Source organism: Dipodomys spectabilis, unplaced genomic scaffold (assembly GCF_019054845.1).
Source record: "Dipodomys spectabilis isolate Male_0828 unplaced genomic scaffold, ASM1905484v1 ptg000002l, whole genome shotgun sequence".
Taxonomy (NCBI): domain Eukaryota; kingdom Metazoa; phylum Chordata; class Mammalia; order Rodentia; family Heteromyidae; genus Dipodomys; species Dipodomys spectabilis.
Window position 1 is genome coordinate 51,567,650 of NW_024870679.1, and position 13,536 is coordinate 51,581,185.

The following is a 13,536-nucleotide window of genomic DNA, read 5'->3' on the forward strand; positions in this document are numbered from 1 at the left end:
ATATTTTGACCAACTTCATTCTTTGGTTATCTCTTATTGCGGCTCTGTAAGGACAGATTGTTCCCGAAGCTCCAGCTATAGCAGGAAGGGAAGAAAATCAGTCCAAGTATAAACCGTTTAACCAACTGGTTGTATCACCTGTTAACAAAATACTTAGAGCAGGCCCTAAGGCCTACAAAACCAGCCCCCACTCCCAACCACAAGGCTGAAAGTCTTATGAGGCAGAACATTAAGACTCCTTTATAAATAGGAAAATAGATTAATCAACTTGAAAAGGTCTTTGAATAGGTTAGCTAAGAGCCATGACCACCGTGTTACCTTGCCCCGCCCCCTTGCATAGAAATGTAGTGGTGTGGTCTGACCATGCAGTAAGTGCAAACAGCAATTATTCAAGTGTCTTAGACATACTGGCAAGAAGCACCCCAGTCTTCAAGTCTGAAAAACAGCCATGCCTATTAGGGCCTCCTGGTCAGCTTTGAGTTCCTTCCAGTAGCTTATATGCCCCAAGAAAGGGCAAAAGAGACCTAGGGCAGGAAAGAACTGGGGTAATAGCCACCAGCCAGCTCATCCTAGAACTAGGAGTCCAATGGTCCTGTCTGGGAAAGTACACTAGAAACAAACAGGTGGGAGTTGGAGCTCCTTGCTAGATGTCTGAGGCTTAGTACCAATGGTTGGCCCTAACTAGAATGCCTCTCTCACTGCTGCTTCATCTCATATGTGCCATTGGGTCCTGGAAGCCCAAAAGCTAAGCAGCCTGCCTGCTCTGTGGGCTCCGGAGAAAAGTCAAGGCTGTGCACCTATGGCTTCAGCTGAAGATCCATCCCCAAAGTGTAGACAGGGACTAACCTCCCTCACCCATCCTTTTCTCCCTGGGTTTGTGGGCCTGTGCTTGAGACAGAGGAGGGGATTGCAACCAAGTCCCATGGTCTTACTTCTTCAACCTCCATCTCCTCAGAGGCATTTCCAAGGCCTGAGCTGGTCCCCTTGGGCTTGGGCCCAAAACCATTTTCTTCTTGGTTAGAGCAGTCCATTGCCTCATGGGCTACAGCAGCTGGAAGGACAGATGCCCGGAATGGTGGGATCTCTCTTACTTTATACTTATGACTACTGAGGCGTGGTGGGGGCCCATCAGATAGCGATTCTTCACGGCCTGCAAATGGACAAGCCTCTTGATGCAAGAACTCAGGTGAACCAGGCAAAGAACGCCACCGGCGGGCAGGTGGAGCCAGAGGCTCCTGCCAATCAGCCAGGGGCATTGTTGCAGGGCCTGGTGCATCCAGGTCGAATACCAGGGAGATGACAGACTTGCTGGGTAGGTCAAAGAGCTTGATCTTGCCACCTTTGAGGTCCTGGCGAGCACTAAAAGGGTTAACTTTGGGAGTGCGTGTAGCACCATCTCGTGGCCTGTAGTAGGGGTCCAAAACACTCACTGTACGTGAGGGCTTACGAGAGAAGATGTCTGACTGGCTTCGAGACAGCCAAATAGTACGTCTTGGACGTGGGGACTTGTACGGAATCTTGTCATCCAGTGAGCTTAGTCGCTTCCCCCCAGGAACTTTCTCCAAGAGTCCTGAATAACAGTGAGTCAAGCCTGGGTTACTCTCACTAGACATAATAAACAAAGCTATCACTTATTACAGTATTTTCTCTCTGGAAAGCAAAGTACCGTTGTCTCATTTCATCAGCAAGGAAATATTCAGAGAAGGGGAATGTGTCAATTTAACTACTGTTTCAGACTCTGTGATCTCATGGCCCTCCCCTCTTACTTAGCTAAGGACCTGAGACTTTGTGATGAATAGTCCTAGAGGGGAAGGTCCTCCAGGCTAATTTCCTCCCTTGGGGTCAGGTTGGGCTGCCTGTTTGGAACTCTTACCCTTAGCTGTAGGTTGCAGCTTTTTGTCCCTCTCCAGCTCTTCTTCCTGCAGGCGACTCATGATTTCCTCCAGGGTCCTCTCAATCTCCACAAAGGATGGGCGCAGTTTGGGGTCCATCTGTAGGCATCCACACTAGCCATGAACTTTACCCTCATTTTCCCACCCCAAAGGTAGAATTTCAGTGTATTGCTCTTTTTTTAAGATTCAGATGTTCAGCTAAGAGATCTCTACTGAGGCCACAGTTCTTAGGGTGATACCTAGAACTATGGTCAGAAAGGTAACTTGTCTACTATACTTCCTTATCTCAGTCCTCAGTCTGCTTTACCCCTCCAAAAGCATCTCTCTCTCTCTCTTTTTTTTGGTCAGTCTTAGGGCTTGAACTCTGGGCCTCGGTGCTGTCCCTGAGCTCTTCAGCTTAAGGCCACCATTCTACTTGAGCCACAGTGCCATTCCGGTTTTCTGGTCTCACGGACTTTCCTGCCCTGGCTGGCTTTGAACCACGATCCTCAGATCTCAGACTCCTGAGTAGCTAGGATTACAGGCATGAGCCACTGGAGCCCAGCAAACATGATTCTTCTTCTTTTTTTTTTTTTTTTCCCCATACTGCTAATTTGGTTTTACCCTTTGGTCATAAGTAGTCTGGCTCAGATCTGTATAAAATGAAGGCCATGGGCTGGGAAGGTAGCTCAGTGGTAGAGTGCTTGCCTTGCATACATGAGGCCCTGGGTTCGATTCCTCAGCACCACATAACCAGAAAAGGCCAGATGTGGCACTATGGCTCAAGTGGTAGAGCGCTAGCCTTGAGCTGAAGAGCTGAGGGACAGTACCCAGGCCCAGAGTTCAGGCCTCAGGACTGGCCAAAAAAATGAAGGCCAGTAAGAAGAGCCTTTTTTATGTGTCTTTGGACTGGCTAGAGCCACAGTTTAATAGCAAAACCAAACCACAGTGCTATCAAGGTAAGGGATGGTGGGATTGCCTTGCAGGCTGAGGATTAGGAGCCAGTTTTCCCTTCTCTTGGTCCAAAGTCCTCAGCCTAGCTTTACCCAGAGGAGGAACTGTGGTTGGTGTTTAACACATCTAGAGAAAAATGAGGCTAACGAATTTGTAGCCTTTCCTTACAGTCATAATCAGGTAAAAAGAATATAACCAGCTCCTGAAACAAGGCCAGGGGATAAAGATACTCACATTACAGCAGTTGAAGGTGAGCTGCAGAAAGTCAGGGGGGCAGTCTCCCACCATATGCTGGAAAGCGTCATAGTCCAGCCCAAAATTCTGTCATTTGGGGAAGGTATAGGGACATGGGTAGATGTCATCAGTCCCCATCCCCCCCACCCCTACCACCCATCCTGGAGCTGCCTCTAAGAAGTAACCATAGAATGAGTTCAGCCACTCTACCCCAAGAAGATAACAGTTCCACAGCCTCAAACCAGCCCTAGCCCATGGCACTGGTCTGCATGCCTACTGCTCACCTCTGTGCGGGGAAGGTAGTCTGGATCAGCCTGGATGCGGGCGATGATCTCGCAGAGGATGATACCATAAGAGAACACGTCCGCCTGGTGGGTAGTTAGACCTCTGTTTCCCTCTCAATGGATTGAGGGGGTGGAGTATTGCTCCCTCAATTGCCCATGTCTGAGCCTTATTGCCCATATTTCATCCAGGTCAGAAAGGATGTTGATCCTCACCCTGGACTCTTTCTGCTAACAGTGGATTCTAAGGAGTACCAAGCCTGAGATTCTCCACTTACCTTCTCATTGTAGGGCTCATCTCGAAGAACTTCAGGTGCCATCCAGAAGGGTGAGCCCACTACAGCCAACTTCTCACATCCCATGCTGTGGAATGAAAGTGGAAGGGAAGTGAGCTTGCCCAGTACAATGGGGTATTTTTTTTTTTTTTTATGAGTTGTGGGGCTTGAACTCTGGGTCTGGCGCTGTCCCTCAAGCTCTTTAGCTCAAAGTGAATGCTCTACCATTTGAGCCACAGTGCCACTTTCCTGGTGGTTAAGTGGAGATAAGAGTCTCATAGACTTTACTGCCTGGGCTGGCTTTGAATCATGATCCTCAGATCTTAGCCTCCTGAGTTGCTAAGATTACAGGCATGAGCCACTGGCGCCCAACACAATGGGATATTTTGATGGTTGGGAATTCTTTTCCCCCAAGGATGGATACAGATAGCCTAGGACTAGTTAAATTCAGGGAGTAAGGTGGAGCTGTCACTAAATCCTGGTCTTTGGGAAGGAAGCTGGATTTCCCATTAGGACTACTCACCCAATATCAGGGATCTTCTCAGCCAGGCCAAAGTCAGCTACTACTACCGAGTAACCATTCTCATCTCTCTTTATCAGGCAGTTCTAGGGTTCCCAAAAAAGAGGAGAGAAGGTGGCTCAGAAGTAGGGATCAGGCAGCCATAGTTAACTACCCATGCATACATACACTAACCTTCAATACCCTCTGGGTCACACCAATATTCCTAGCATAAGTCTATGATTTGGCTAGGAGTACAGCTCAGTGGTACAGTGTGTGCGTGGCATGTATAAGGCCTTATGTTCAAGCCCCAGAACACCACACACACACCATCTGATCTGGCTCTGTCTAACTAGGAGTACAGCTCAGTGGTACAGTGTATGCGTGGTATGTATAAGGCCTATGTTCAAGCCACACCAACACACACACACACACACCCATCTGATCTAACTGGCCCCTGTGCTTATATAGCACAGCTTATCCAAACTTAAACTTGTCACAGAAAGCTTTTGCTTTTGTTTATACCATTCCCTTCAATTTGGAATATCCTCCAAATTCATTGTTTCATATATTGTATCTCTCTCTCTTCTCTCCTTCCCCCTCTAGCGAATCCCTCTCTCCCATTTTCATTTTTATTTTGTGCTGGGAATCAAATCCAGGACCCACACATACTTTTCTTTTTTTCTTTTTTCTTTTGGTCCAGTCGTGGGGTCTGAACTCTGAGCCTGGGCGCTGTCCCTCAGCTCTTCAGCTCAAGGCTAGCACTCTACCACTTGAGCCACCTTCCCAGCCCCCCACATTCCCAGCCACTTCCATTCACAGTCTAGCAGGCAGGCTGTGAGCACCTGGGGAACAAGTTCCAGTTTAAGGCTTCCTCACAGTATCCAATTCATGGGAGAGGATGGGAACATGATTACTGGACAAATACGGCTGACTCCAGAAAAAGGATGAACCCCAATGACCTATAAATAAATCCGAGACCAGCTCTCCCCAAATATAGCTACATTCAAAATAGCTCTATATCACTGGCTCAGGAGGCGCCTCACCCCACCCCCTCTGGAGGCAGCAGAGAGCAAGGAGCCTTGGCAAGCAGAAACATTTCTAAGGCCAGCAAGACCCTATCTGACCCAAACCAGCTCTCCTCCTTCCTAGCCAGCCTTTGCATCTAGTTGCCAGGACATTACTAACGCCTTCTGCACATTCTACATCAGGTACACAGCAATCTTCTCTGAGGCAGAAGGAGCCTATGATTTCATCACATCTACCCTGGGTCCCAAGTGGAGGTAAATTGGCTGATTTCCAAGAAGAACTGTCCTTGTGTTTGTCCTAGCTTTAGTTCTCCCATCAGTCATGCTGGATCAGCACCTCACCTCCCTGACTTTGTCTGAGAAGATGGGCCCAAGGCCAACCTGTGTATTAACCAAAGCCCTGGGTATAGGGCACTAGCCTATGAGGAAGTGGCACTTCAGATCTCTCCTTTCCTCCTCCCATTTTGCCAACAACTCAGACTCCTGTCTCCAAGGTCCAGTGTAAAGTCCTATTTACTATTTGCTTTATAGGCCTTGAAAACAATCCTGTTTCCTAAGTCAACTTGGGAACAGCAGGTTAGGAACAGAACATGGCCACAGTGGGCAACCCCTGTCAAAGCTGTTCAGTTTCTGCTTTATGATCACATTCATGGAGGCCTACTGTCTACTTGCTGCAGACCACCCTTTTAGTAGAAAGGGTTTTCTAGACAGCATCTTCATAAGTAGTTAAGAAATGGCTAAGGCAGGAATGATCAGGAGCAATGTGATCCCTATAATGGGCAAGGCTGCCTCACTTAGTCTACCTGAAATGTGACCATTGTCTTGAGAGAGCTATAGAAAGGTCTTCCTTCCTTCCTTCCCTTCCTTCCTCCCTTCCTTCCTTCCTTCCCTTCCCTTCCTTCTTTCTCTCCCTCCTTCCCTCCCTTTCTTCTTTCCTTTGCTTCCTTCCCTCCCTCCTTTCCTTCCTACCTCCCCTCCCCCCTCCTTTCCAGTCCTGGGCCTGAACTCTGGGCCTGGGCGCTGTCCCTCAGCTCTTCAGCTCAAGGCTAGCACTCTACCACTTGAGCCACAGTGACACTTCCAGCTTTTTCTGTTATGTGGGGCTGAGGAATCAAACCCTGGGCCTCATGCATGCAAGGCAAACACTCTACCACTGAGCCACCTTCCCAGCTCAGAAAGGTTTTTCTATAGCTAATAGCTGGGCATTGATGCCAAAGGGGAAACTAGGAATGAAAAAAAAAAAACTCACAAAAGTTCAAACATTAGGGCTCTACATCCGTGTTGATAAAAATGAGGAGGAGCCTTGACAAACCCCTATCAGGGTTTTCCAAGAAATTCCTGAGCTTCCCTTTAAGGGATCTAGGTTAGTCAGACTTAGCTGTTAACGCTTGTTGCTTTGATTTCCTTTCCTCCCACTCAGTCCTTACTGGCTTCTGCAGGAAGTATTCTCATTGAAGATCCCAATGAACTCCAAACACTAAGCAGACAAAATAAGTTCTTAGGGGCTGGGAAGGTGGCTCAGTGGTAGAGCGCTTGCCTTGCATGCATGAGGCCCTGGGTTCTATTCCTCAGCACCACATAAGCAAAAAGAAAAAAGCCAGAAGTGGTGCTGTGGCTCAAGTGGTAGAGCGCTAGCCTTGAGCTGAAGAGCTAAGGGACAGCGCCTAGGCCCAGAGTTCAGGGCCCACAACCAGACCAAAAAAATAAATTAAGTTCTTAGGTGGCTAGATTTTCCTGCTTGTGACATGGTTAATGAGCTCCTTCAGGGCTTTTACATACGATTCAGGATTTGTGTTAGTATTGAGTGTGTAAGGAATAAGGTAGTCGTGATCATATGGCTAAGAGACCAGCGTTGGAGGCTTAGAGGTTTAGAGGCTTTCTGATTCTTCTCCCCTGTCTGCTAGAGTTCTGGATTTCCCTCACTATCTTTGGCTACTCTGGGCTTTAGTAAAGCCTCTTCTCATCCCACTTGGCTTTTGGCTTGTTCAGTGGGATAGGTTTAAGGCTTTCTGCTGAAGACAAATCTATGGCAAGAGCAATGAAGACTTATAAAATAGAGGCCAAGCACCATGAAAAAAGCAACATTGTGCAAGACCATTGCCAACTTTATTGAAATATAACTCATAGAAAATAATTCACCACGGGGCTGGGAAGGTGGCTCAGTGGTAGAGCGCTTGCCTTGCATGCATGAGGTCCTGGGTTCAATTCCTCAGCACCACATAAGCAAAAAGAAAAAAGCTGGAAATGGCGCTATGGCTCAAGTGGTAGAGTGCTAGCCTTGAGCTGAAGAGCTGAGGGACAGCGCCCAGGCCCAGAGTTCAGGCCCCACAACCGGACCCCAAAAAATAATAATAATAATTCTCCTCTAAAAAGTGATGGGGTATTTTTGAGACAGAATCTTACAACTATGTAGGCAGAGACCTTAACCTCTGTCTCCAATGCTGGTTAATCCTAGGGCAAGCAATTATGACATTTTTCAGCCAATCTGACCGTAGCCCCAGTACAGACTATATGGCTACAGAATATAAGCTAGGCTTATAATATGAAGCTCAAAGTTGGGTACCAACTGGCACATGTCTGTAATCCTAGCTACTCAGGAGGCTGAGATTTGAGGACCTTGGGTCAAAGCCAACTTGGGCAGGAAAGCCTGTGAAAGTCTCCAATAAACTATCAAAGAGCCAGAAGTGGAGCCATGGCTAGAGTGGTAGGGTGCCAGTTTGTGTGAAAAAACTAAGGAGCAGCCCTACTACTAGGCACAAAAAGTGGGAGAGAGGGTACTTTGTGTAATCACCTTTCTCTTTACCCTCAAAAATGCATTTCATAAGCCTTGATAGGATCAAGCAAGAAATTACATCTTCAGGGGCTGGGAAGATGACTCAGTGGTAGAGCACATGCCTTGCATGCTCGAGGTCCTGGGTTTGATTCCTCAGCACCACATAAGAAAAAAGCCGGAAGGGGCGCTGTGACTCAAGTGGTAGAGTGCTAGCCTTGAGCTGAAGAGTTGAGGGACAGCGCCCAGGCCCAGAGGTCAGGCCCCACAACCGGACCAAAAAAAAAAGAAATTACATCTTCAGAAAAGTGAAAAGGTTCCTTTCAGAGGAAGATCAAGGGAGATCAAGGACTGAAATGTCCCCCCAAATGCTTCAGGACCTTTCTTTTTTCTTTTGCCAGTCCTATGGCTTGAACTCAGGGCCTGGGCACTGCCCCTGAGCTTCTTTTTGCTCAAGGCTAGCACTTTACCACTTGAGCCACAGCGCCACTTCTGGCTTTTTCTGTTTAAGTGGTACTGAGGAATCGAACCCAGGGCTTCATGCATGCTAGGCAAGCACTCTACCACTGAGCCACCTTCCCAGCACCTGCCCTTAGAAACTTCTATAGGCCAAGTTTAGAAGATTATCAGTTTAGGATGACATGTTCCATCCCTTGGCCATATCTCTTGTGTGTATGAAGGACCTGCTTACATATCTCTCCAATTAGGCTAGAGCCCATGGAGGAAACATGTTGGAATCTAACCATTTCTTTGTGGCTAGTACTGTGTCATCTACTAACAGAGTATAAATGGTTTCTAAAAGCTTTGACAGTACTCATAAACAAAGAACTCTAGGGAGCCCTACATCCCTCTAACGTTCACATTTATTTGTGAGATATTTTCCCTATGCAGCCCTTCTTCTGCCTTAGCCTCCCAAGGGTTGTGATTCCAGGCATGTAATCACATTTGTTCTTTGGTGTGTGTGTGTGAGAGAGAGAGAGAGAGACAGACAGACAGACAGACAGACAGACACAGAGAGAGAGAGACAGAGAAAGACAGAGACAGAGAGGCTTGAACTCAGGGCCTAGGTACTGTCCCTTAACTTTTTCATTCAAGTTTGGTGCTCTACCACTTAAACCACAACTCCATTTCTGACTTTTTAGTAGTTAACTGGAGATAAGTGTCTCATAGACTTTCCTACCCAGGTTGGCCTTGAACTGGATCTTTAGAGATAATCTAGAAACCTCAGAGCCCTCTACTCTATCACTTTTACCTTATTTCTCTACTGGGGCATCTCATTCTTTTTTTTTTTTTTTTGGGTCCGGTCATGGGGCCTGAACTCTGGGCCTGGGCGCTGTCCCTCAGCTCTTCAGCTCAAGGCTAGCGCTCTTCCATTTGAGCCACAGCGCCACTTCCGGCTTTTTTCTTTTTGCTTATGTGGTGCTGAGGAATCAAACCTAGGGCCTCATGCATGCAAGGCAAGCGCTCTACCACTGAGCCACCTTCCCAGCCCCGGGCATCTCATTCTTATGACCATTGCCCAACCTACATAAGTGTCCAGTTGGCAGCTCTGTGTAGGTGTGAAAATACAACTCTTTTCCTAATCCCTCAACAATTAAGACAAAAACTTTATCTGGGATAATAAAAGGGTGAGGAGCACAGATTACATTCTTTCTAGTGTACTTCCTAGCCTGTCACTAGAGCTTCCAAAAGTAAGCTCTAAGAATCCTCAGTACCTCTTTTAATCCAGGGAAGCACAACTTACAAATACAGGGAGTTCTTTGTCCTATGCTTCCTAGTTTAAGCCCACTGACACTGGGAATACCCACTCCCTATAAGGAAAATCAAAGGATGGTTGTCTTTCCCTATAGTCTAGAAAGATTACTTTTTTTTTCATTTTGTTTTGTTTAGATAGGGTCTTGTTATTATTACTATTTTAACAATATAACACAAGAAGCTCAGACAGAAGCAAGTAGATAATCTTTAACTAGTTCTAGGACACTAGCATGATAGGACAAAGTTTTCAGAGCACAGCAGGGGTATGATAAATCCTTAGGAGTGGGGAGCTTTCTTCCCAGAAAGCCTACCTAGCCTGGCCTACAGTGATCTCCCCTGCTTTGAAAATCTTCAGTTTATATATAGCTGAATACTCAGTTACAAAATGTGTGTACTTTTCTTTAGTTCTATTTCTCAACACAACACTCTAAGTATCGATTAGAGGTACTTAGAATTTCCTTTCATATATATATGGTAGCTTAGTGGTAGAGTGCTTGACTAGCAGGTATTCATGAAGCCCTGGGTTCAATTTCTCAGTACTGCATAAACAGAAAAATCCAGAAATGGTGCTGTGGCTCAAGTGGTAGAGTGCTAGCCTTGAGCACAGAAGCTCAGAGACAGAGGCCAGGTCCTGAGTTCAAGCCCTAGTATCAGCAAAAAGAAAAAAAAAGACATTTATATAGCTATGGGGGAAATATCTTTTTTTTTGGGGGGGGGGGGGGGGTCCGGTCGTGGGGCTGGAACTCTGGGCTTGGGCACTATCCCTTAGCTCTTTAGCTCAAGGCTAGCGCTCTACCACTTGAGCCACAATGCCACTTCCGGCTTTTTTCTTTTTGCTTATGTGGTGCTGAGGAACCGAACCCAGGGCCTCATGCATGCAAAGCAAGTGCTCTACCACTGAGCCACCTTCCCAGCCCCTGTGGGAAATATCTTTATGAAGGATGGGTCACTTGTCACAACCTCCCTCTAACTTAGAAGAAATGAAGCTATAATGAGTTGATCTGATCTGATTTAGGCTGAGTAACTGAAGTGACAGTATCAACTTACTTGACTAATACAATTTTACCTACCAGCCTAGAACACATGTACCTTCAGGAATAGTGCAGTTGAATACGAATGGTTCTGCCATACACAAGGGCCTTGCCATCACCTCCCCACAGCAATTTTTTGTAACTAGTTCATAAACCAAAGGTCAGGGCCCCTCAGGAACAGTACTGCTGTTTAGGATGCCAGAACCACACCGGCATGAGGTCACCAGGGACTTTAGACCTTATTGGTTTTGTTCCCTCTGGAAATTGCTTCTTACAACAGGTTTCCTTTCCCTTCATCTATGACAGAAGAGCTTTATGCATGTATATGCACATGCATATATTTGTATATGTGTGCTCATATATATGCTGGGGTAGAGAAAAATGACAGTTATTCTTGGGTAAGTTCAAAGTTCCTACATATTTCCCTAGGAGACTTTAATTTGGCTCCTGGGCAGAAGCCATATTAGATATGTTAGATGGCTTTATCTTTCTTCCATCAATAATCAGGCAATATTTTTTATAAGCCTTGTCATGATAATATCCTAGGCCTTTTGGCTCTATTGCCTCCTTTGTAGCACAGCCAACTTCCTCTGAAAACAACTCTGTCTATCCTGTTCACATAGCACTTTGGACAACAAGAATATAATACTACAGAGACAGAGACCAGCTGATGCCAAAGAATTGACAGGGTGGCAGAAACTCAATCACACAGATAGAAAATGACCCATGGAGTTTAAAACTTGCATTCAATTGACTACACTCAACAACTGCTCTTAGCTGAGAACTACTTCCTGGATACCATAGGAGAGAAAACTGATAGGCCTCCCAGCTCAAGAATCTTTTATTCTTCTTTATGTCATCTGCTTCTGTATCACACATTCAGAGACAGAAGTCAAGTGTTGCCTGCCTCTACTTGGAAAGGTACCTGCTCTGAAGAGATACTGGCTTTCTAAGGATTAGCTATAATGAATAGTGAGTATGTTCTCTGTGACTAAATGTTAAACCTGTAATAGAGATCTCCATATTTCTAAGCTCATTAACAATGTAGTTCTCTTACACAGCTTTCTTAGAGAAGAGGATCGTGTCTCTCAAAGCATTACGAAAATAAGGTCTCCATACCTTTGATGTGAGGTCCCGATGGAAAATGCCTTTGAAGTGAAGGTATCTGAGGCCCACTGCTATGTCATAGGCCAATTTCACCCTCACAGTCCAGGACAAATGCAGGTTACTGTCTAGCAACTGTTCCAGGTTCCCAGAGTTGATATACTGCAAAACACAAAGAAGACCCGCCCACCATTTATCAGAAATGTTTAGGTTTGGGGTGATACTATTAGAGAGTAAACATCTATGGCTGGGAAGTTGGCTCAGTAGTAGAGCACTTGCCTTGCATGCCTGAGGCCCTGGGTTCGATTCCTCAGCACCACATAAGCAAAAAGAAAAAAGCCGGAAGTGGCGCTGTGGCTCAAGTGGTAGAACACTAGCCTTGAGCTGAAGAGCTGAGGGACAGCACTCAGGCCCAGAGTTCAGGCCCCACGACCAGACCCAAAAAACATAAAAAAAAAATAAATCTAGGAAATAGATGTTTTTTTCTCCCTTAATTTACCATAGGCTTATTCCAAATCCAAGCATTTGGTAGTTCTGTACATAAGGATGCCTGCTTTTGAATGGAACATAATTTATTAAGGGACCAAGGTAATGTAAGTAGCAAACAGGAAAATACAGTAATAAATAGATATGACAGCAGTTTATAACACTGAGGATAAAGTTACTTCATCTGGGCATAGAAGAGAAAATAAAGGAGTTGTAAAGGATGACCTAGGGCAGCAAAAAAGGAAGACCATCCACACAGAGGGAACAGTACATGCTGTCACAGGCTAAATCCATGGTGCATTCAGGAAACTAATTTACCTGGTATGGCCAGAACACACTGACAAGGGAATCAGGAAGTAAGGATGATATATTTTGCTATTCTATATGGACCTTATCTTTGCTCTAGGGAACAAAAGAAGCATTTTAAGCAAGAGAGCAACCTGGTCACATTTACTTTTCAAAGAAAAGATTGCTTTGGCAATGTATGATAGGTGGATTAGTATGTAGAATACAAAGAAGGGGAACTAGGTTATTGGAACATTGCATTGACCTCAGTGCGAGAGAGGCATTTGAGTTATAGCAATAGTGGAGACACTGGAACAAGGGAAGATTCAAAATGCATTTAGATGACAGAATAAAAAACAAACCAACAGGGCTGGGAAGGTGGCTCAGTGGTAGAGCACTTGCCTTGCATGCTCGAGGCCCTGGGTTCGATTCCTCAGCACCACATAAGCAAAAAGAAAAAAGCTGGAAGTGGCGCTGTGGCTCAAGTGGTAGAGCGCTAGCCTTGAGCTGAAGAGCTGAGGGACAGCACCCAGGCTCAGAGTTCAGGCCCCACGACCGGACCCAAAAAAAAAAAAAAAAAAAAAAAAAACCAACAACAACAACAACAAAAACCAACCAGGATGGGGCTGGGAATGTGGCTTAGTGGTAGAGTGTTTGCCTAGCATTGCATGAAGGCCTGGGTTAGATTCCTCAGTGCCACATAAACAGAAGGCAGAAGTAGCACTGCGGCTCAAGGTAGAGCACTAGCCTTGAGCAAAAGCAGCTTAGGGACAATTCCCAGGCCCTGAGTTCAAGCCCCAGGACTGGACAAAAAACAAATACCAAAAAACAAGGCTGATCGAATAAATCAGGCATAAGGACACTGTAAAGCTCTAGGAAAACCCCTAAGCTATTGGTCCCTAGATGTCATTATTAAATATCCAGAACATATGGAGAGGAGTATTTAGAAGAAATGACAATGTT

General features: G+C 45.8%; 1 protein-coding gene and 1 long non-coding RNA gene across 3 annotated transcripts in view; both read right to left on the reverse strand.

Moving 5' to 3' along the window:
• The window catches only part of LOC122108037, a 277,692-nt gene that overhangs the window by 54,212 nt on the left and 209,944 nt on the right, over positions 1–13,536 (reverse strand). The window lies entirely within an intron of this gene.
• Tesk2 (testis associated actin remodelling kinase 2) overlaps positions 2–13,536 on the reverse strand; it is a 119,629-nt gene continuing 106,094 nt past the window's right edge. The window contains exons 5-12 of one of the 2 annotated variants that reach the window (XM_042679782.1): positions 11,818–11,964; positions 4,139–4,221; positions 3,619–3,703; positions 3,344–3,427; positions 3,060–3,146; positions 1,874–1,991; positions 933–1,570; positions 2–75 (exon numbers count right to left, since the gene is read on the reverse strand). In XM_042679782.1, coding sequence (XP_042535716.1) covers positions 34–75; positions 933–1,570; positions 1,874–1,991; positions 3,060–3,146; positions 3,344–3,427; positions 3,619–3,703; positions 4,139–4,221; positions 11,818–11,964 — 1,284 coding nt within the window. In that variant the 3' untranslated portion in view covers positions 2–33. Of the gene's footprint in view, positions 1,571–1,873; positions 1,992–3,059; positions 3,147–3,343; positions 3,428–3,618; positions 3,704–4,138; positions 4,222–11,817; positions 11,965–13,536 lie in introns of both variants that reach the window. The other variant, XM_042679776.1, reaches the window with a different exon arrangement.